General features: G+C 45.4%; 1 protein-coding gene across 1 annotated transcript in view; it reads left to right on the top strand.

The window, feature by feature from the left end:
- Positions 1-1,225: 1,225 nt before the first annotated feature.
- Positions 1,226-20,344, top strand: part of FARP2 (FERM, ARH/RhoGEF and pleckstrin domain protein 2) — a 99,478-nt gene continuing 80,359 nt past the window's right edge. Inside the window, exons 1-3 of the mRNA XM_028140842.2 lie at positions 1,226-1,283; positions 11,411-11,594; positions 16,771-17,002. Of these exons, the coding sequence (XP_027996643.2) occupies positions 16,799-17,002 (204 nt within the window). The 5' untranslated portion in view covers positions 1,226-1,283; positions 11,411-11,594; positions 16,771-16,798. The remainder of the gene's footprint in view (positions 1,284-11,410; positions 11,595-16,770; positions 17,003-20,344) is intronic.

Below are 20,344 nucleotides of genomic sequence, written 5' to 3'. Positions count from 1 at the left end.
CCTGGAAGTACAATGAATGACAAATAGAAACCATATCTGTTCTGAATATTACTAAGATCAGTAAGGAAAGTTCCTCTACAATTAAACATTTTAAAAACCTGGACTGTAAGGCTGATCTGGAGGTCTGGACAGCGCTTGCTGTCTCTAGTTCCTTCTCTCAGCCCCCTGTGGTAGGCAGTATGCAAGCTGCAGCCTCCACAGGGTCACCCGCCCTCTAACCAGGCTCCAGTTTGCAGTCCCCCATGGCGCTATGCACCTGTTGGGTGGGGTTAGTGGGGCTTTGCGCCACCCTAGGGGCAGTGAGTGCAGCCGCTGGGGGTACTGATGTGGGGGCCGTTAAGAGGGAAGTCCCAGAGGGAGCTTTGGGGGGGTCAGGAGGAGGGAGGGTCTCTGCCGCGCCTGGGACCTGAGCCTCCCCTACCCGGAGCGACACTTACTCCCATCTCGGCTTTTCGGAAACGAGGTATCGGGCATGGCTCAGGAGTCGGGAGCACTGTAGAAATCGCCTCGAAGACGACCCCAGTCCGTTTTGGAGTAATCCCCTCTACAGCCTTAGCGGGTAAAGCCGCGGTGCCAGGACCACACCCACCTCGGAGGGCACTTTGGGCATTTCATTCACCGAGCCTCTGGAAGGAGGAGTATGAGCTCCTGCGAGCCGGGAGGGGGCGGTGGTGTAACATTTCCATACTTGGGTCGGGGTCGGGAAGCAGGAGTGGTCCTCAAAGGCTGAAAGGCCGCGGTTCTCCTCCAAGAGGAATGATCTCCGCCGCATCACATCCTCCTGTTGCACTCGGTGCCCTTAGGCTACGGTCTCGGTAGCCCTAGGAGTGCAATGGGTGGAATTTAAGAAGGATGACACCGCCGGTAGCGGAGGGAGCCTCTAGGAGGGGAACCGCGCCGGGCCCTCAGAGGCGAAGCCCCGCCCAGACCCAAGTCCAGGCCCCGCCCAGGACCGAGTCCGGGTCCCGCCCAGCGAGCCCGAGGCCCTGCTCCCTAGCCGAAGCCACGCCCAGGACAGAGTCCGGCTTAGAGAGCCGAGTTTCTGATGATTTGCATTAGAATCCACAGGGGCTCCTCCGCCTCCCCGCCCACTCCAGGCCCGTTCACCAATCAGAATCCAATGCCGCGCTTCCAGACAAGCCAATCGGCGGCGTGTCCGCGGGGGAGGGGGTGGGGCTCCGGGCTGGGGCGGGGGCGCGGCGCGGCCCGCGGGCAGTCGGGAGCGGGCGGAGCCGGCGGAGGACCGGAGGCCGCTGCTGGAGACTGCACGGGCGGTCTGGCGGGTGAGGACTCGGGGCTGCAAGGACGCGGGGGCGGGCGGCGGAAGCCGAGGCCGAGTGTCTGGGCAGGGCGTGCGTATGTACCGCGGCGTCCCGGGCGCCTCATACAGCGGTCCACCGGAGGAGTCCGCGCTCGCGAGGCCTTCTAGGACGGCGGGCCCCGTGAGAGGAGGGCCATGTGTGGGGAGTCCACCACCTGAGGCCTGTGGTGCCCCGGCAGGGCCCCGCGTGGAGCCCGTGGGTGGGCTGGGCGCAGAGTGTCCCGTGGTGTGATGGTAGTGCCCAACGTGGAATCTCCGGTGTGCCCCGCGTGGAGGCCTGGGGGCGGGTGGGACGGAGAGTGCCCCGCGCGGAGGCCCAGATGTGCACTGCGGAGGCCTGCGCAGAGCCACAGGTGGCAGTCCCCCTGGTTGGCGTGGACCAGGCCCTTCTTGGCCTTTCCTTATATTGTATCTTAAAGGTAGGAATTCGGTGTTAGGTATTCAAGTTTTTACTCCACTAAGGTCTGGAAATATTGTACTCCTAAGGCAGTGGGGAGCCTTCTAAAGAAAAACCATGAAGGGTGGGACCAGTATGTGGTCCAGTCCATCACACAAACATCTTTTTCATTTACCCTGGTCCTAGTCAGTAATGCCTGTGAAAAAACAAAACAGGCATGTTGATGGAAATAACGTCAATACATAATGTAAAGAAAAAATGGGAAGACTTACGGCCCAGGGCTAAATCTTTAGAGAGTGGTTTTTCTTTCTACCTTAGTTTTGTTTGTTTCCATGAGGTAGCTTTGGCTGGACCACTATGGAAATGTTTGATAACCATCAGGCGGCCCTGGGTTAGAGTGTAGACTGTGTTGCAACCGAGGACACAGATTTTCTCGATGCCAGCGAGATGGGAGAAGACATTTGAGGTAGCACCATGGAGTGACCTTTGCTTGTAGACCAAATTTTAATTTTCTGTAACTGCTATTTTTTGAAACATTTTTCTGAATTCCTGGACACCGGAAGACATAATTCTGTGTTGAGTTGTGAATCGTGTCATGCTGGTTGTTTTGTTTGGTTCTTTCAAAATCTGCAGAGAGGTGGCCAGTTTGCATGGCACCATTTTAAAGGAGAGGCGGTGGAGTAATTGGTATGGGCCCTGCCCCATTTACTGCACATTCATGGCCCAGTTTGCACGGATGTGCATCCTCCTGAACTGCACAAGTTTGGGCTCATTTACACGCGTGAACATCTTTTCGTAGTGGACTTCCAAGTCCTTTCTGTACTATTTCCTTTCCCAAAGAAGTTTATATGGCCTTAGTTTATTGCTGCCTCAACAAGGTTCCTTGTTGATAAAATGGGGTTAAAATTTACCTCAGAGGGTTGTTGTGAGGACTGATAGGATAGCTGCTAGCAAGATGCCTGGTACACAGTCAGTGCTTAATAAATGTTAGCTATTCTGTTCTCAGGTGAAAGATTAGTCTGAGTAGACAGCGAGAAGTGGACGGGATTTAAGCAGTTATCCTGCATGGAGGGAAGGATATACACTGAATTGACAAAGCAAAGACTGATGCAGGAATAATTCTATGCAAGTTCTTTAAACCCATATAGCCACAAGGAATTTTGTCCTCCTTTCCTAACACTCCTACCATAGTCACATCAACACCTCTATACGCAGACAGTAAGAGGTTTTTCTTATTGCTGCTTCCCCTTTCAGGTTTGTTTGCATTTTTCCTTCACCCACTTTCTTATCAGCTTACCAATGGGTCATGAGCTTCCTGCACACAGAATAGTGTTTGGTGTGCAGGAAAACCGCAGTCACTCCAGGTTTTACCTTGGCAGCAGACTAAAAAAGGTGAGGGTTCCACAAAACTTAATATGAAAAAATCCCAATATTTGGTGAGTTTCTAGGGAGCAGTTACATTGGTGGTGATTCTGTAAATTGAGCTAATCTTTTTGGAGAGCAACTGGCAGTGTGTGATAATGACTGTGATTTTGGAATTCCAGTTTTTAAAACAAATTCTAATATGCATGGAATAGCACTCCACAGCCAATAAGCATGTTCTGGCAACCCCATTCTTGTCCTTCCCTCCCAAAACATTTGAAATGTGTTTAAAAACATGGCTTAACCAAAAAGGCGAAACTGTGTACACAGCAATTATATGTTGTAAAAATATGTGAGGACGTGGACAAGGATCAGAAGTGAAATTAGAATGATATAAGTAGTTTTATTTAGAGTCATAGGATTGTTTTACCCCTAAACTGGTATTTGGTTTATAGCCATTTTAAAATTCAAATGCAAAATGTTACTATAATGTTGTAGGATTCAGTGATGACTCTTTCTTCAGCCCATCTCTCCCAGCTCATTCTCCTCATTGTTTTCTCAGCTATAGACCAGAAGTAGGCGTGAAATTGCATCCAGACCTCTTAGGTTGGGCCATGACACCCTCACTGCCCAGCCCGCCATGGGCATCCTTGGGGCCCCAGCCACACACAGCCTTCCATTCTTACCCAGCGGTCCCATGCCTGTGCACACTGCTCTTTGTCCAGCTGGTCTCCTGTCACCTGCAAGGCCCAGCTCCAACATCAGGCCTGGGAAGCCTCTCTGGGTCAGGCTAGCAGCACTCCCTTCCTCGATGTTACCTCGTGGTGCTCCTGGCTACTTACATGGTGGTCTCCCCTTCTAGATCTTTGTGTCCCTGTGCTTGCCATCCGGGGTCCTTCAAAGCAGAGAGGAGACAGTACACCATGGAATCAGGGTGGGGTCACTTGCAGAGCTGAGTGACCATGAGCAAGTCACTAACCTTTCTGCACCTGGGTTCCTTGGTCTGTAAATGGGATCCTGAGGGTCAAATGCGATGACATGGAGGAGGGTGTGACATGGGCTCCTAGCAAAGACGGTCACTCAGGATGTGGTGGCTCTTGGAATATGCACCAGGACCTTCTTTAGGCCTGATGCAGGTGCTGTCTTCTCATTGAGGCCTTCCCACTCCCTCTCCACCTGTCAGATCTCATCTGCTGTCTTTCCATTCGCCATGGACTTACCACCATTTAGCACATTCTCTTCTTTATATTCTTCCACTGTAATGGAAGCGATTTTCTCTCTCTTGTAAAGTCCCTTATCCTTAAGTACTTAGACTTGCTTGATACACACTGGGCACTCAATAAAATTAATTAGATTTCATTTGGGGCAAGGGCAGATGCCAAATTTTATGGGGCCTGAAACACAGTTGGGCGAAGGAGGGCCTCTTTAAGACAAGAATACAATGTTACAAATAAAAATCAATTCTGAAAGTGAATAATTATCAAGAATGATAAAAAACAAATAAGTTACAGATTTGAAGAATCTGACCAGGAACACAAATCACTAAATCCCAGAAAATAGCACATTTGTTAATTACCTGATACATGCTATAATACTTTTTCTTTGTGCACTTTTTAATTGCCTCTTCATATGACAGAGAATGAAAAGAATTTAGTGATTCCTCTAGCATAGTTGATAAAAAAAATTCTATTGATAGACACAGAAAACATGACTTCATGTATAGACATATTTGCTGTTTCTAGTACAGCTACAGCTGGGTGTCTTGGAAAAGTATGAGTTCTTTTAAATTCTATTTTGCACAATTCCATTTAAAAAAGTAGAAAAAATCTATGGTACATTTATAATTATATTTCTACATTATCAATTTTTCTGACAGGAGCGCCACAGGTTTTCAAGCCTTGTTTCCGCCCATTGCCCACACGCTTCCAGTGCTAGCCCTGATGTACTCAGTCAGGTGCTGCAGCCCCCACCTGGCCCTTTGTCTCAGCCCCTGGTGAGCAGGCACAGTGCTATAACAGTATTCCTGGAAGCCACACTTGCACTGAGATGGCTAGTCATAACTTAAGTATACACAGAAGTAACTGCAAACAACATAAATGAATCCCATTAAACCTAAAATAAATGTCTCCAACTCATTGCGCCCTTAGCTGGATCTAAGATGCCCCTTCTAAGCAGCCTGATATAAAGGGAAAGGGAGAGAGTGCAAAGAGGCAACAGTCTTAGTCCATTGCAATTAGAATATTTTTTGCAAATTTTACAAAAGGCTCTAATGATAGGCACAGTTTGCATAGGACCTTGGGAGAGGCCAGTGCAAGTGAGGGGCCAAAAATCTGAGGTAGAATAGCTGCTTTAGCAGGGGTAGTTTCTGGCCCTTTGCTTGATGCCAGATGATACTGTAGAGCTCATGGGGCGAGGGAGCTCTGAGCATCCTCCAGCCGCCAATGAGAATGTATTTGGGAAGGAGAAAGCACACTAGGCAGTTTCACAGACTGTTTAAATTGCTAGGCTTCATTAATGCCTGTCTCCTTCACGATTCAAACCCCAGTGGTATTGGTGGTAGTTAACCAGGTGAATGTTGGGGGAACAAGTCTCTACAGCCATGGCTGCATAACGACCCAATAAGGGACTTCATATACAACAGTCTCCCAGAAATTTCCTGTCACCCAGTGATGTCGCAGCCATCACAACATCATAGTGCAACACATTACGTGTTTGTGGTGATGCTAGTGTAAAAAAACCTGCCGGCCGTATAAAAGTACAGCACATGCAGTTATGTACAGTACATAATACTTGAAAATGGTAATAAATGGCCATGTTACAGGTTTATGTATTTACTGTACTGTTCTTTTTATCATTATTTTAGAGCAGGGGCGGGGAACTGTTTTTCTGCCAAGGGCCATTTGTATATTTATAACATCACTCGAAGGCCATACAAAATTATCAGCTTAAAAATTAGCCTGCTGCCCCGCCGCGGTGGCTCAGTGGTTGAGTGTCGACCTATGAACCAGGAGGTCGGTTTCCAGTCAGGGCACATGCCCCTGTTGCAGACTCAATCCCCGCTTGAAGGAAGCAGCGGATCAATGATTCTCTCGTCATTGATGTCTCTCTCTCCTTCCCTCTCCTTTCTTCTCTGAAATCAATAAAAATAAATTAGCCTACTATATCTGGTCAAACATATAGTTAACTTACCCCTAATACTTTGGCAGGGCTAGACCAAATGATTTCGCTGACCTTATATGGCCCACGGGCTGCACGTTCCCCATCCCTGTTTTAGAGTGTACTCTTCCTACTTATAAAAAAAAATGTTTGCTATAAAGCAGCAGCTGTGTTACACTGGCCACAGCCTCATACATCTGTGTTTACTGTCTCTTGATAGCATCATTTTCTCTTGTGCATGATTTAATCTCATGGTGTTTTGCCCAGTAATGTGCTGTCCAGGCTAGTAAACTGGGAACAATAGGCTGTCCCATATAGGTTTGTGTACGTGCTTCTATGATTTTTGCATCACCAAATCACCTAATGATGCATTTCTTAGACTGTATCCCAGTCATTAACAGCACATGACTGTACCTGAACAAGAAATCTATTCCGGGTGTTCGAAAATATTAATTTTTATTTAAGTGAACTAATTTATTTAATTTTTAAATGGATTTTAGAGAGAGGAAGGGAGCGAGAGAAAGAACAAGAAACATCAGGATGAGAGAGGAACATCGACTGGTTGCCTTCCATATGCACCCCGACTGGGGTCAAACCCACAACCTGGGTATGTGTCCTAACGGAGAATTGAACCTGCCAGCTTTCAGTGTAGAGGACAATGCTCCAACCAACTGGGCCGCAACAACCAGGGTTAAATGAACTATTTTAGAAAGAAGAGCAAGCACAACTAGAGGAAAGATGGAATAGTCCTTCCTGCTTTCTCTTGGCAGGTGAGCACACTATAAGTAACCCTACCGGTGAAGACTTTTAACCAGTAGTCTGCAGAAAAGCCATCTGATTTCAATAGTAATGGCAATTTGAAAAGTACAGATTATTGGAAGAAAGGAAATAGAAATCAACTCTCTCCCCTCTCCCAGAGATAACCACTGTAGACATGGTTTAGTGTGCACGGATGTCAAGGTCTGGTTCCAAGAAGGCAGAATGTGCACACTCCATGCTGACTCTCCCACTGACTGTAGCTAGAGAGCCTGGACAGCTGCATGGAGCTATTTGGGGACTCTGACAAGTAAATGGTGACAGGCGGATTGGGGACAAAGGCCAGAATTTAAAGTACACTGCACCAACAGGGAGGTTCCTGTTTTTCTCTCAGCATCCCAGCCTGGTCTTCAGATATATGAAACCCAGAGATGGGCACAGGTGGGAGCAAGGAGAGCTGCAGGAGAAGAGAGAGGTGAAGAAAGCCATACTTGTCCTTACCCTCCCTGTCCTCCACTCAGCCCTGTGGCAGCAGAAGCAGACACTTGAATCTCTAAGAGAGTGGGGAACCCTGTTGCTTTGTCTCCCTCACCTCCTGCAGCTTGGTCCCAGACATGGGTATGGTCACAGGAAATGACTAAAGCCCCAGGTTTCTGGTTGGAGGATTGAGGAGAGCCCCAGGCAACTGGAAAGTACACAAGGAAGATTTCTGAGAGGGAGGACCTCGGAAAAGTGACCCAAGTGGTTTATGAACTTTGGGGCTGAACACTGAGCTGTGCGGACATGGGTCTGACCCTGACCAACTTGCCAGAGACTTTGGCAACTCAAATAATGGAAACAATGCTAGCCAGTCGGTTGTGGTACACGGGAGGACAGAGCCTCTGCAGATGAGCTGAAGCCAACCATAGCCTGGAGATGGCTGGTCGGGACTTGCAGCCTGCACCCGGCCAGGCCAGTGCCTGCCAAAGCAAAAGTACCAGCATTCTGCATGGGATTTAAACAAGACCTAAGGTCTCATAACACATTTTTTTAAATGTCCAGGATACAATTCAAAATTACCCAGCATATGCAGAACCAGGAAAATGCCACCTCACAAGAGAAAAGTCAGACGAAAGCTGAAATACTGCAGGTGTTGGAATTACCTGATGAAGACTTGGAGTAGGCAAAAATTGGGCCTTCATGACCTTCATCCACTAGTATCACTTCTGGGACATGTTATGTTATGCTGCAAAAGCTCTTTACAGATGTAATTTAGGGTCCCAATCAGCTAATCTTAAAAGAGAGGTGTCCTGGATCATCCAGCAGGGCCTCATCTATTTTCACAAGTCTTTAAAAGCAGAGCTCATTCCCCAGCTGCATCAGAAGGGATGGCCGAGAGAGTGGAAGCCTGAGAAGGATTCAGCATGCTGCCTCTGAAGATGGAGGAAGCCATAGGGTACAGGCAGCTCCAGAAGCATGGACTGGGGGCCTCAGTCCTGTATCCAAGCAGAACTGAACAAACCCAGAAGTACCTTCTTCCCAGAGCAGCCACATAAGACCCTAAGCCAGTTGACACCCTGACTTAGACCTTATGGGACCCTAGGCAGAGAACTCTGCTGGTCCATACACATCCAGACTGCCAACCCACAGAAACTGAAATAATAAAAGGCTGTTATTTTAAGAGGCTAAGTTTGTGGTAAGTTGTTATGGTTGCAATGAAAAAACTAAAACACACTTTAAAGCAGCTATTATTGAAATGTTCCAAGAAGTAAGGGTACTCTTGAAACAAGTGGAAAGATAGAAAGTTTTAGCCAAAAAAAAAAAAAAAAAAGATATAAAGAAAAACAAGTCGGAATTTTAGAACTAAAAAATACAATAACTGAAATAAAGTGGAGGTGACAAAGGAAACAGTGAATTTATAATGCATGCTGTAGTTTTTTAAGTCAAAATTTGTTTTGTTTTGTTTTTTAATCTTGAAGAATTTGCCTTATGTTACCTTGGCCTGGGAGCCAGGATAGTGGCTGCTGGTCTCTCCTCGCCATTGATTGGATCTATGGCCTTCAGCAAGAGTTTTCATTCTCTGGCACTGGTTTCTGGTGGATAGGGAGGGCCTGAGCCAGCATTTCATTGTGTAGGAACCTCACACACTCCCTATCAGCTGTGCATTATTCCAGGGGATCCTTAGATCCTTATATACATTGAAATTTGTTGCTAGACCTGTTTGTTTTTAACTTATGGAAAATTCCAAACATTCACAAAAGTAGGGATAATATATCAAACCCAGCTTCAGTAGTCAACATATGGGCAAGTAGATTAGAGTTTTTGTTTGTTTGTTTGATCTATAGTCCCTTCCATCTTACTATATTAAAGTAAATCCTAGACATTATTGCATTTTATCCTTTATATATACACAATACCATTAAGAAAATTAACAGTACTTTATAATATATAATATCCAGTTACTATTCACATTTCCCTGATTGTTCCATAAATATTTGATTCAGGATTCAAATAAGGTCCACATCTGACAGGTAATATCCTATCTAATAAAGTTGTGATATGCTAAGTGACCATCACGTCCTCACAAAGATGGTGGCACCCACAGCCAATAAGGAGGGAATATGCTAATTGACTCCCATGCCCTCAAAGATAGTGGCACCCAGTCCCCTCAGCCCCACCAGGGCAGCAGGCACACAGCACAGCCAGGTCCACCCCCAGGCAGTCCTCTGCTCTGCACGCCTGCCTCCGGAGTCCCCCAGCCCCTCAGCCCCCCAACTGCCCAGGGCCAGCCCGAGGCACAAGCAAACCTTGGATGGCAGCTGCACAGCCACCCAGGGCCGGCCCGAGGTGCAGGCAAGCCTCAGATGGCAGCTGCCCTGCCTCCCAGGGCTGCCCGAGGCTCAGGTAACCAGAGCCGGCCACGGCTTGCACTGCGGGCAGTGGCAGCAGCAGAGGTGAGGTGAGATGGGGGTGTCGCCTTCCCCTGATCGCCGGGTTGCCTCCCGCCCCTGAGGCAACCCCTGAGGGGGCAGACTGGGCTGAGGGACCTCCCCTCCAGTGCATGAATTTTCATGCACCAGGCCTCTAGTCCTATATAATAAAAGCGTAGTATGCAAATTGTCCCCTCAACCAGCGTTCTTCCAGGAGTTTGACCAGGGGGTGGGCTGGCCAGTGGCGGCAGCAGCAGCAGGCAGCTGAGGGAAGGGAGGGAATACCCGGCCAGCAGCCACTAGGGACCCTACCAGTGCACAAATTGCATGCACTGGGCCTCTAGTCTTTTAATAGTTTCTTTCCTCCCTCCCCACTTTCTTTGCCATTTGTTGAAGAAATTAGGTCATTTTTTTCATGGGATATGCCACATTCTGGTTTCACTTGTAGTCCTAATCATTAGGATACATATTATTAGTGATGTATAACGAAGTTACTAAGTTTTAAAGTCACTTGAACTAATTCTCTTTGTAGTTTAGCCACTGTTTTAGTGTACAATGAGGATCATCTGTCTCATTTTGTTTGAAATTTTAGGGCTGGCTTTTCTAAAACACTGATTTAATTTTGCTTTCTAATCATATAGGAACATTTACAAGGTTCCCAAGTCAAAATGACTAAACATAGTATATTAGAAGTGGCTTCCAGGATGCCTTCCCAACGCTCCCCCACACTCACTCGGCCCCCCGCCCAGTGCCTACCTGCCTCATTAGTTTCTGGTTTATCCTTCAGTCTTGTTTGAATATAAGCAAATGCTTGTGTTTATATTCCTCCTCCTTTGACAGAAGTCAGTGTGCCAAACACCTGCTTTCACATCAAAGCAGTGTACTGGTATAGACATCTTTCTGACTTTGTGAAGATTTAATGGTGAATTGGGTGACTTCATATTTTTTTTAAAAAGTCTTGAGAATCATTCAGCTATCCAAATTCATTTCAGCTCTTAAAACTTTATTGTTCACGCCCTGGCTAGGTACTTGGTTGGTTAGAGTGTCATACCTATACTCCAAGGTTGTGAGTACAGTTCAGGGTCAACCAATGAATGCATAAATAAGTGGAACAACAAATCAATGTATGTTTCTCTCTCCTCCCCCCTCCTCTCTCTCTCTCTCTAAAATCAATAAATAAAAACAATTTTTAACTTTATTTTTCAGTTAATAGAATTTTGTTTCACGTAAAGTCAGAATACCTGATGATAGAAGGTCAAAATTACTGACATCTGTTTAGTGTTCAGGCAATTCTTTTAAAGACTTAGGGAGTATGAGAATTGTAAGATTTGCAAATATTGGTTACCTAAAGTCCTAACAGTGGGGCTGGGCGTGGTGAAATGACTTAGATCCCAGGTGCACTGCCTCCAGACCTCCACCCTCTGCCCCCAGGCTACTCTGTGTCCTTCCTTCCTCGTTTCCCATGAGTGCCTGAGTGTCCATCTGATTATTTGGCCTCTTTTATCACAGCCTGGGGACACCTTTCTGTTTTTGTGAGCTGCCCTTCAACACCAGAGGTTTTTGAGGTTGGTGACTGTGACTGCCCTTCCTGGTACTTGAGGGACAGCATTGCCCAGGATGCAGGTTCTTGTCAGTCCTTAGGCTTCATATATGTGACATCGATCCTGAAGCACCTGTTGGAGCAGGTGTACAGGTGAGTTCCGAAGCGCCCTTCTCCCCAGGTTTTCAGCACCAGATGTGTTTTCTGTGGCTTTCAACAGATGGGCTGTATCCCGGAGAGGGGGTGTTGTGAAGCTGGCCCTGACCCTGGGTGGGATGCTCACCCACCCTCCACTGGCCAGCCATTTATTCCTTGTCAGCTCTATGAAGCCTTGCCTGGCAATGCAAGTTCTGACAGTTTTCCTCCAGTTCCGTACATTGATTGAATTACTCAGTTGTTTATTCTAAAACCTATCAGCCATGCTTAGTAGAAAGGGAATAAAAAGGGTCCCTCTCTTGCTGCATTGTGTTAAAGAGGTAATGCAATCCAGGGTTGACAATTCCATTTAAATGCCATCAGCGCCAAAAGTTCATTCCCAGCACTGCAGTGGGGTTTAGGATATTAGAACGTGCAGGGGAATGAGTGCCATCTTCTGCATCCTTCGTTGGTCACTGTAGAAGTACAGCAAGTCCTCACTTAGTCGTCGACAGGTTCTTGGAAATTGTGACATTAAGAGAAACAACCTAAAGTAAACTAGTTTTACCAGCAGCTAATGATATGAATCAGAATTAAGTTCCACATATTTCTGGTCACAAAAACATCACCAAACTTCTAAATAAAGACCCCAAACACTTCTAATATTAGACATTGAAATAAACATCAGCTACACATACATTTGAGAAACATTAATACTAAAAACAAGAAAGGTAACAATTTTCTAACCTGCTGGTTTCAGTTCAGGGTCATGGATGGCTGGAGCCTCTCCCAGCAGCTTTAGGACTGTCCCCCCACCCCCCAGGTGCCCTTCCATCTTAGGGCCACCCATGCGCACAAAGATAGGGACACTGTACATGTACATAGGGCATTCTCCTCACGTGACATCCTTGGGATTTGGGAGGAGCCCCGAGTCCCCGGAGGAAACCCATATGGACATGGGAGACCGTGCACACTCCACACAGACAGTGGTCCCACCGGGAATGGACTTTTTTTCCTCATCAGTGTTGTAAGGAAGTGACATTGAACAAAATGATATTATTTGAGAACCTGTTGTGTGTTTTTTGGTCCTAAAAGAAGCAACCAAAAATATTTCATGGAAGGTTGATTTTTTTTTGCACAGAGAAATTTGAGCAAGTTCTCTTAGTGTGATTACGGGCTGCTGTGTCTGGGGAGCTATGAGCTGGTTTTCCAGCAGAGACCGGGAACATGGTGGCCAAGTCCAGGCTGGGCTTGAGTCCTGACTCTGTCACTTCTGAGTTATGTGTTCTGTGGAAGACTTTTGTTTTTACTAGACTTTTTTCTTTTTCTTTTTCTTTTTTTTTTTTTTTAGGGCAATTTTTAGTTCACAGCTAAACTGAGTGAAGTTATAGAGAATTCCCATATGACCCCTGCCCCATGCCTGGCACAGCCATCCTGGATATCAACACCCTCCCTCCCCAGGCATTTGTTACAAACCTGCATTGACACATCGTTAGTCAAAGCCTTGGCAGACTTTTGAACCAAATTCTTCCAACTTCAAGATGGAATATGTCTCAAGGTGGTTTTTTAAGTTTTTTATTAAATGAGTATGTACGCATAGGAGCTGAGTTTGTCGTAGGTAGCACTAAATGTCAGTAGTGGAAACTATCCAGCGACCAGCAGTATTTTTAGAAATGAAGACCACAAAGCATTGCAGTCTGGTGGAAGGAAGATGGGAAAATGGGCTGCAGTCCCTTGGAGGTCACTTCTCTCGGGATTTCTGGAAAGGTTCTCTGGCAGCAGCAGAGACGTGAGCAGGGGCTGCAGAACACTGGGTGTATCAGGGACTGGTGTTTATTTCTAGTCTGGCTTGCATATCCTTGCCTTTGTAATGTTAGTTTATAAGCACACAGAACGGAACAAAGTAACTTCTATAGGTCATAATTTGTAAAAACGGCTCAATGCAGACATCTTTCCCGGAGTCAGGCTGGAGGAAATCATCGGGCTGTAGAAAGTGACTTGAATGATCAGCCTCACTTTATACAGGAAGTATCCAATTATGCTGCTTGTTCTGAAATAAATGGGTAGACTTTGAGAACAAGGTTAGCTGACATTCACAGCACTGGAGTTTCCTACTTTCAAGGCTTTCTTAAACTTGAAGCTGAATGCTTATTAAATGGGTAGTTTATGCCACATTACTATTATGTCATAGCAGATAGATTTTTCTTTGGAATGTCACAGCAGAGTCCCTCCTGGAGCATTGACTAGAGTGAATCTGTCTTCCTCAGATGACCCTGAGTTTCAGCGTCAACCGTGCCAATGTTTACAGTAGAGTGGATCTAAGTTTGCTGTGAGGAAGGAGTTTCCTCTAGGGAGCCATGTTTTAGTATTCCTTGAACTAAGAAAAGTCTTTTATGTGTAATATGTCTTTCGTTCTTCTGACAGATGAAGCAGCGTTAAATTAAAAGTATGCTGTTTTAAATATATTTTATTATAAAATAAACACAGACATAGAAAAACCATATTAATCAATTCTGTAGCTTAATTATAAAGTGAATGCTGTCCTGGTCAAGTAATAGAACTGAGCCCCCTTACCCTCCAGTGACAGACCCCTCCCACCATGAAGGAGGGACCACTGCCCTGACTTTTCTAGTAATAACCTCCTTGCATATTTTCCTTAGAGTTTTCTCACCTGAATGTGCCCTCTGGACACTATGGGTTGGTCTTTCTTGCCTTTTTTTAGAAGTATGTGTGTAGACATGACTTTCTTATAATGAATAGAAGAGAAAGAAGTTTGAAGAAGTTTTTCCCATATAAAAAGAATAGAAGAGAAAGAAGTTTGAAGAAGTTTTTCCCATATAAAAAGAGAAAGAAGTATGAAGAAGTTTTTCCCATATAAAATTATTAAGAACAAATATAAATGAGAATTATACAATGGAATAAATAAGGGTAGTGACTTCTAAAAATGTATTCTGGTTTACATATGTTTTCAGAATTGTAGCTTGAAGTGGACAGGTAGCTTTGGTGCCCAAAATAAAACACCCCCCAGCTTGTTTCAGAAGAACCTACTCTTGATGGTTCCGGGTTCGCTAAATGTGAGCTGACCAAGAACTTAATCATGTTTCACACAGGAGACACCTTCAAGGTGGGGTCCTTGTTGACATCCCCTCACTTTTGTACTGACTATTCAAGTTTGTGAAATTGAAATGAAAAAGCTCATGTTTATGATTCTCAGAACCTGTATATCTCGGGTTTACTATTAATGGCATGAAAACAGTGATTTCCTAAAGTGTCGTTCTGTTTGTGAGGGAGCCCTGTCTTTGTTTCTGAACTCTACACAGTGCATTGCATAATGAGGCAGTTCGGGTTCTTTGATGCCAATGACTTTAAGTAAACACATAGCAGACATTTACAGTAGCATTTAGTTCCTGCTCTCAGGGGCATACAACTTGGAGAGAATTCTGAAGATGATAGGTAACTGCTAACCCAACCCAGACGTGGGGCCCAAGTAACAAACAAACGAAGGCGATCCATCCTTTCAGTGTGTAGGAACTGAGACAGGACGTGTACTTGGCAGAATAACACGCGACCTCAAGGTGCCGTGCTGTTCACCTTCCACTTTCCTGGGGGTTTCACTTCCTTGCTTTGCGCTTACTGTCTGATAAACCAGATGTGCATGGAAGTTCTCACCCAGGTAGGGTTTAAGTGGACAGAGTGGGATGCCTGGCACCTGGTCATTGAGAAGCTTTTAGGACTTAATTCACGTAAAAAGTTCAGGAGTTTGTCTTGATAACAAAATAAGCATGACAAAGAGGAAAGGGACAAAGGACTCAGCCTGCCATGCAGTTTGCAAGCAAGGGACTAGACCAGGAATGTAGTGAGATTAATCCTCTAAAACATTTACTGCAAACTCGTATAAGACTTTTTGAAGATGATTACGTGAAACAAAACACTTAGCAGCAGCTGCATTCTTTCTTGATTATACATCTGGCATTGGTTTTTGCCATACTGTGTTTTACTGTTAAATATGTTTCTTTAAGTTGACTTTCAAACATAAATACTTATATTTAAGAAGGAAATTTGCCATAAATAGAAGGTAACTATATTAATAAATACAATTCAAAGCAAGCCAGTCTTATTAGATTATGCCTGATACTTAGCCTGTTCTTTCTTTGTTAAAAAACTCTGAAGTGATTTGCCCTGCTCAACTCAATAGCTTAAAAATAGAGACTTTCTCCAGGGCACAAGGAGGATTGAAAAGGGCACCCAGTGCTGCCCCAGCTACTTAGCTCTGTTGGACCCTCAATGTTGTTACCAGGTGGGTGGTAGGTGGTCATTGTGAGGACAGGATAGGGAGGGTGCCTTCCAACCTCAGGTGTGTGGTCCTCGTGACACTCACCGAGGCTCTCCTCTGTACTGTGCCTGAAAGTGTTTCCCTCACCACCGGTGGCACCCACTCCAGCCTGGTGAGACACGACCTAGAAAAACCAAGGAATGCAAAGTTGGCAGAGACAGGGGTGGTTGTCTTGAGCTACTGTCCTTGGAATTTTCCCCACCCATCAGCAGAAATGAGGAGCCTGCTGAGCGCACTGGTGCTGTGCCACGTGGGACCCGTTACTTGTGCCGAAGGCCCGGACAGCACAGTGGCTGTGTAGCTGGTTAGCAGAGCCTGAGAAGGACTAGCCCTGCCAGCCTCTTGCCCTCTGCCCACCGATTGATGGTGAAGCGGCTCTCATAGGAGCTTCTGTGGGGTCGGCGTGCTCAGATGCCACCCATCCTGCAGAACCCCCTGGGAAATATTGTTATTGGAGGTGCATGTTATATTTTCTGTTCCACCAACCAAGTATGAGTAGAAGATAGTTTTTGGGGTTTTTTAAAATCCACTCAAGGATATGTTTTTATTGATTTTTCTTTAGAGAGTGGAAGGGAGAGAGAAACCTGGATCGGTTGCCTCCCATACGCACCCAACCAGGGATCTAACCCACAACCTAGGTATGTGCCCTAACTGGGAATCGAATCTGCAACCTTTTGGTGTATAGAACACCGCTTCAGTCAACTGAGCCACCTACCCAGGGCACCTCTGTATTTTTATGTAATTTAAGACTCATTGGAGTTGTAAAATCATGCAGAGAATTCCTGTGAACCTGGTCATTTTTTACATTCTTTTAATGTCTAAATAGCTGGTGGTGATTCTTTGGGTTTTATTTTTTTGTAGCGTATTCCTCACTCTTACCTGATGAAGAATGGGGGAGATAGAAGGAACATACCGAACCCTGCAGACCCCAGGGGCACGCCTTGGAGCCCAGCCCCTCGCAGGAGTGAGCACCCTGGAGCCCGGGCAGGCTCCCTCGGCAGGGATGACGCGGATAGCAGCTAGAATGCAGGAGAAGCGCTTACCTCTCCGAGTAAAGCTGCTGGACAACTCTGTGGAAATGTTTGACATTGAGGTAAGAAGTGATTTTTGGAGGCATACTTTCTTATATTTTCTTCTTTTTTTTTTAATCCTCACGCGAGGATATTTTTTCATTGATTTTTTTTTTTTTTAGAGAGAGTGGAAGAGAGAGGGAAAGACAAAGAGAAACATCAATGTGAGAGAAACACTTCGATTGGTTGCCTTCTGCACGCGCCCTGACCAGGGCCCAGACAGGGTAGAAGCCTGCAACTGCCATGAGTGCCCTTGACCGGAATCGAACCCAGGACCCTTCGGTCCACAGGCCGATGCTCTATCCACTGAACCAAACCGGCTAGGGCATGAAAGTTGAATATTATGCCCCAAATTACATTTTGCTGGTTAGGCTGCTTTTTTATGAAGTTGACTAAGGGTGGCTTTGGTACACCCAATAAAATCCTTGCAAATGGTGACATTGCATTTCTCCTTTCAGTTTGGAAAATGGGATCCTCCTCTCTGTCCTTTAAAATTCTGATTATGTTGTCTCTGCACTTTTCTCTTTTGAGAAGCTGCCTGGTGCTATAGAGTACAGACTGGAACCATGGGGTATCACCCAGGTTCTCCCGGCTCAGCCACTGGCTACCTGAGTGGGGGGTTGTTAATTTGCCTCATTACATGTCAGCTTCCTCGTCTGAAATGTGGGGGCGACACAGTCCCCAAGCTCAGGGTGGCTGGGTGAGACTGAGCTCTCATCATGCAGAGAGCCTGGATGGGAAGTGTTGCACAGTCTTAGCATAGAACTGGTTTTTCTAGGTCAGCCATAATAACATTTGTATTTTTTAAATTCCCTAATATTAGATTGAACTGATAATGTTGGCAAAAACAATTATATATATGTATGTATCTATGTATATACATATGTATTTTTAAAGGACAATTTTAGACCAACATAATACATTAGAAAATATGTTTCTGATTTTTCTAAATGACATTAGAATAAGTATTTTTAAGTTATTTATTTTCAAATGTAATGCATAAATATATTATCTTTTTTAAATATTTCATATTGACTTACAGTAGTATCTGTTTGGTTTTTTTTAATATATTTTTTATTGATTTCAGAGAGGAAGGGAAAGGGAGGGAGAGATGGAAACATCAATGATGAAAGAGAATCATTGATCAGCTGCCTCCTGCACAACCCCTCCTGGAGATTGATCCCACAACCTGGGCATGTGCCATGACTGGGAATTGAACTGTGACCTCCTGGTTCATGGGTCGAGGCTCAACCACTGAACCACACCCACTGGGCACAGTAGTATTTTTAGAAGCTTTTCCTGATCTAATGTCAAAAGTAAGGACAAGAAAATGAACTTAAACTTTAGCAGATTAATTTATGCTTGGGTTTTTCTGTCAAGAAATCAAGATGCTACACAGAAAATAAAACAGTTATTGAGTTGTGGGCCAGGCTGTGAAGGGGCCTGAAGGAAACCTCCTTTAGCTTCTGGCAGTGCCTAATTATAGAGTGCATTTCATGGAAAAGGGGAGGGGGAGGGGGAGATGAGCACAGTGCGGCTAGAAAGGGGTCAGCAGGGCTGCTGGAAGGGAGGCTGGCCTCTTGCTTAGAGCCTAGGGCACACCATTCTCTCCCTTGAGTGCCCAGATTCATAGTGTCTGAACTCGGGACCCTGAATACTTCTTTTAAGGTCTTATTTGAGGAGGACATCAAATATCACTTCATCAGGGCAGTGGTAACTGAAACTGGCAGGACCTGTCTGTTCAGCTTCCCAAGTCACTATGTTGCAAGAGGCAGCCTCTGTAGGGAAGGTAGTCTGGCACAGGCAACCTTTGACCCTGAGCAGCTAATGGGTGGCTACTGGTTCCATGACTGCATTTCCTGGCTCACCAAGACACCCTTCCGTAAATCACCTGTAGGAAATAGGTAAAGGTCTGGGCATTAAGCGGGCTCCCAAAACTCTTCCAGGCAAATGTTTGGAAGAATTTCCACCATGTAGCCATCCTATGCTAAACACGTTCACTGTGGTCTGGGCTTATAACAGGATCAAAATTTTTAAAAGATGGAAAGAAGGAAGAAAGAAAAGAAAAGAATTGTACTAAGTTTACTGGTCTTTATCAACTAAAACTAGGCCCCAGAAAAGAAAAAAACACACACTTATTGTTGAGTCATAAATAGGTTGTAGTCCTTCTCTGAGAAATTTACTAAGTATCTGGGTCATTTTATACATAAGGAAGTTAGAGATGGTATTTTGTAAAGGTTTCAAAATATTTAGAGCATGTAAAAGTTTTAATAAATTGAGATTGTTGTTTATATTAGTCAAATACAACTATCATGTTTGGTATTTGTATAGTCCTGGAGAGTTACCAGAAATTAAAGAATCAAATTGCTGTTGCATATCCTGAGGTAGATGGGGTACTTTTTAAGTTGTGGTTACCTACTGATGCATACCTTTTAGGAGAAGTTAAAATTCAAATTTGTACCAGTTAGCTTTGGTAAATAACAAAACTTAGTAGCTTAAAACAAACATTTACTATTGCCTGTGTGTCTGAGTGTTGGCTTGGAGGTTCTTCTGGTCTGGCTGGCTTTGAGGGGCTGCGTGGTCTATGATGGCCTTACATTTCTACAGCCTCAACTAGAATCTTCCTCCTTGCAGACTCTCTCCCTCCAGTGAAAACATGGCCTTGCTTGCCTGGGGATGAGTGGAAACTGTAAAGTCCCTTGAGGTCTAGATTTGGAATTCGTGCATTGTAGCTTCTGCCAGGTTTTACTGATCCATTGTAGCTTCTGCCAGGTTTTACTGATCAAAGCAAACTCCCAGGCAAACCAGGATTCACAGGGTGGAGAGGCAGAGCCACCGTGATGGGTAGGGCGTGCCAAGGAAGCTGTGGCCTTTTGCTGCTACCACAGCAGCTGTTGCCAGTGGATTAGGAACACAGTCCTGGAAAGAAGACCGTCTGTGAAGCTCAGTGCCTGTGTCAGTGGGCTGGGCTGGTTTGCTAAATGATAGATACACTTCATTGCCCTGTCCCATAAGTGCTTCCCCTAAATTCCTCTGGAAGCAGCTAGTCTGAGAAGGCAGGTATGCCCTGCTACTTTCTGCCTCCAGGTCTCTTGTGTGTTGCAGCTCCTAAGATCCAGAGATCAAGGCTGGTTACCTCTCCGGGCCTTTTGTCCCTGCTCTACGGTCACTCTTCACTGGTCACCTGTGTCCCCACTGCCCCCTCCTTTATATTTGATTTTTTTTAGAGAGACAAAGAAAGAGGGACATCAATTGGTTGCCTCCCATACACACCCTGACTGGGGATTTAACCCCCAAACTAGGTATGTGCCTTGACCGGGAATCAAACCCACCACCTTTTGGTGTATGGGACGATGCTCCAACCA

The sequence above is a fragment of the Eptesicus fuscus genome, chromosome 11 (genome assembly GCF_027574615.1).
Source record: "Eptesicus fuscus isolate TK198812 chromosome 11, DD_ASM_mEF_20220401, whole genome shotgun sequence".
Classification (NCBI taxonomy): domain Eukaryota; kingdom Metazoa; phylum Chordata; class Mammalia; order Chiroptera; family Vespertilionidae; genus Eptesicus; species Eptesicus fuscus.
This window is presented reverse-complemented; position numbering and strand designations above follow the sequence as displayed.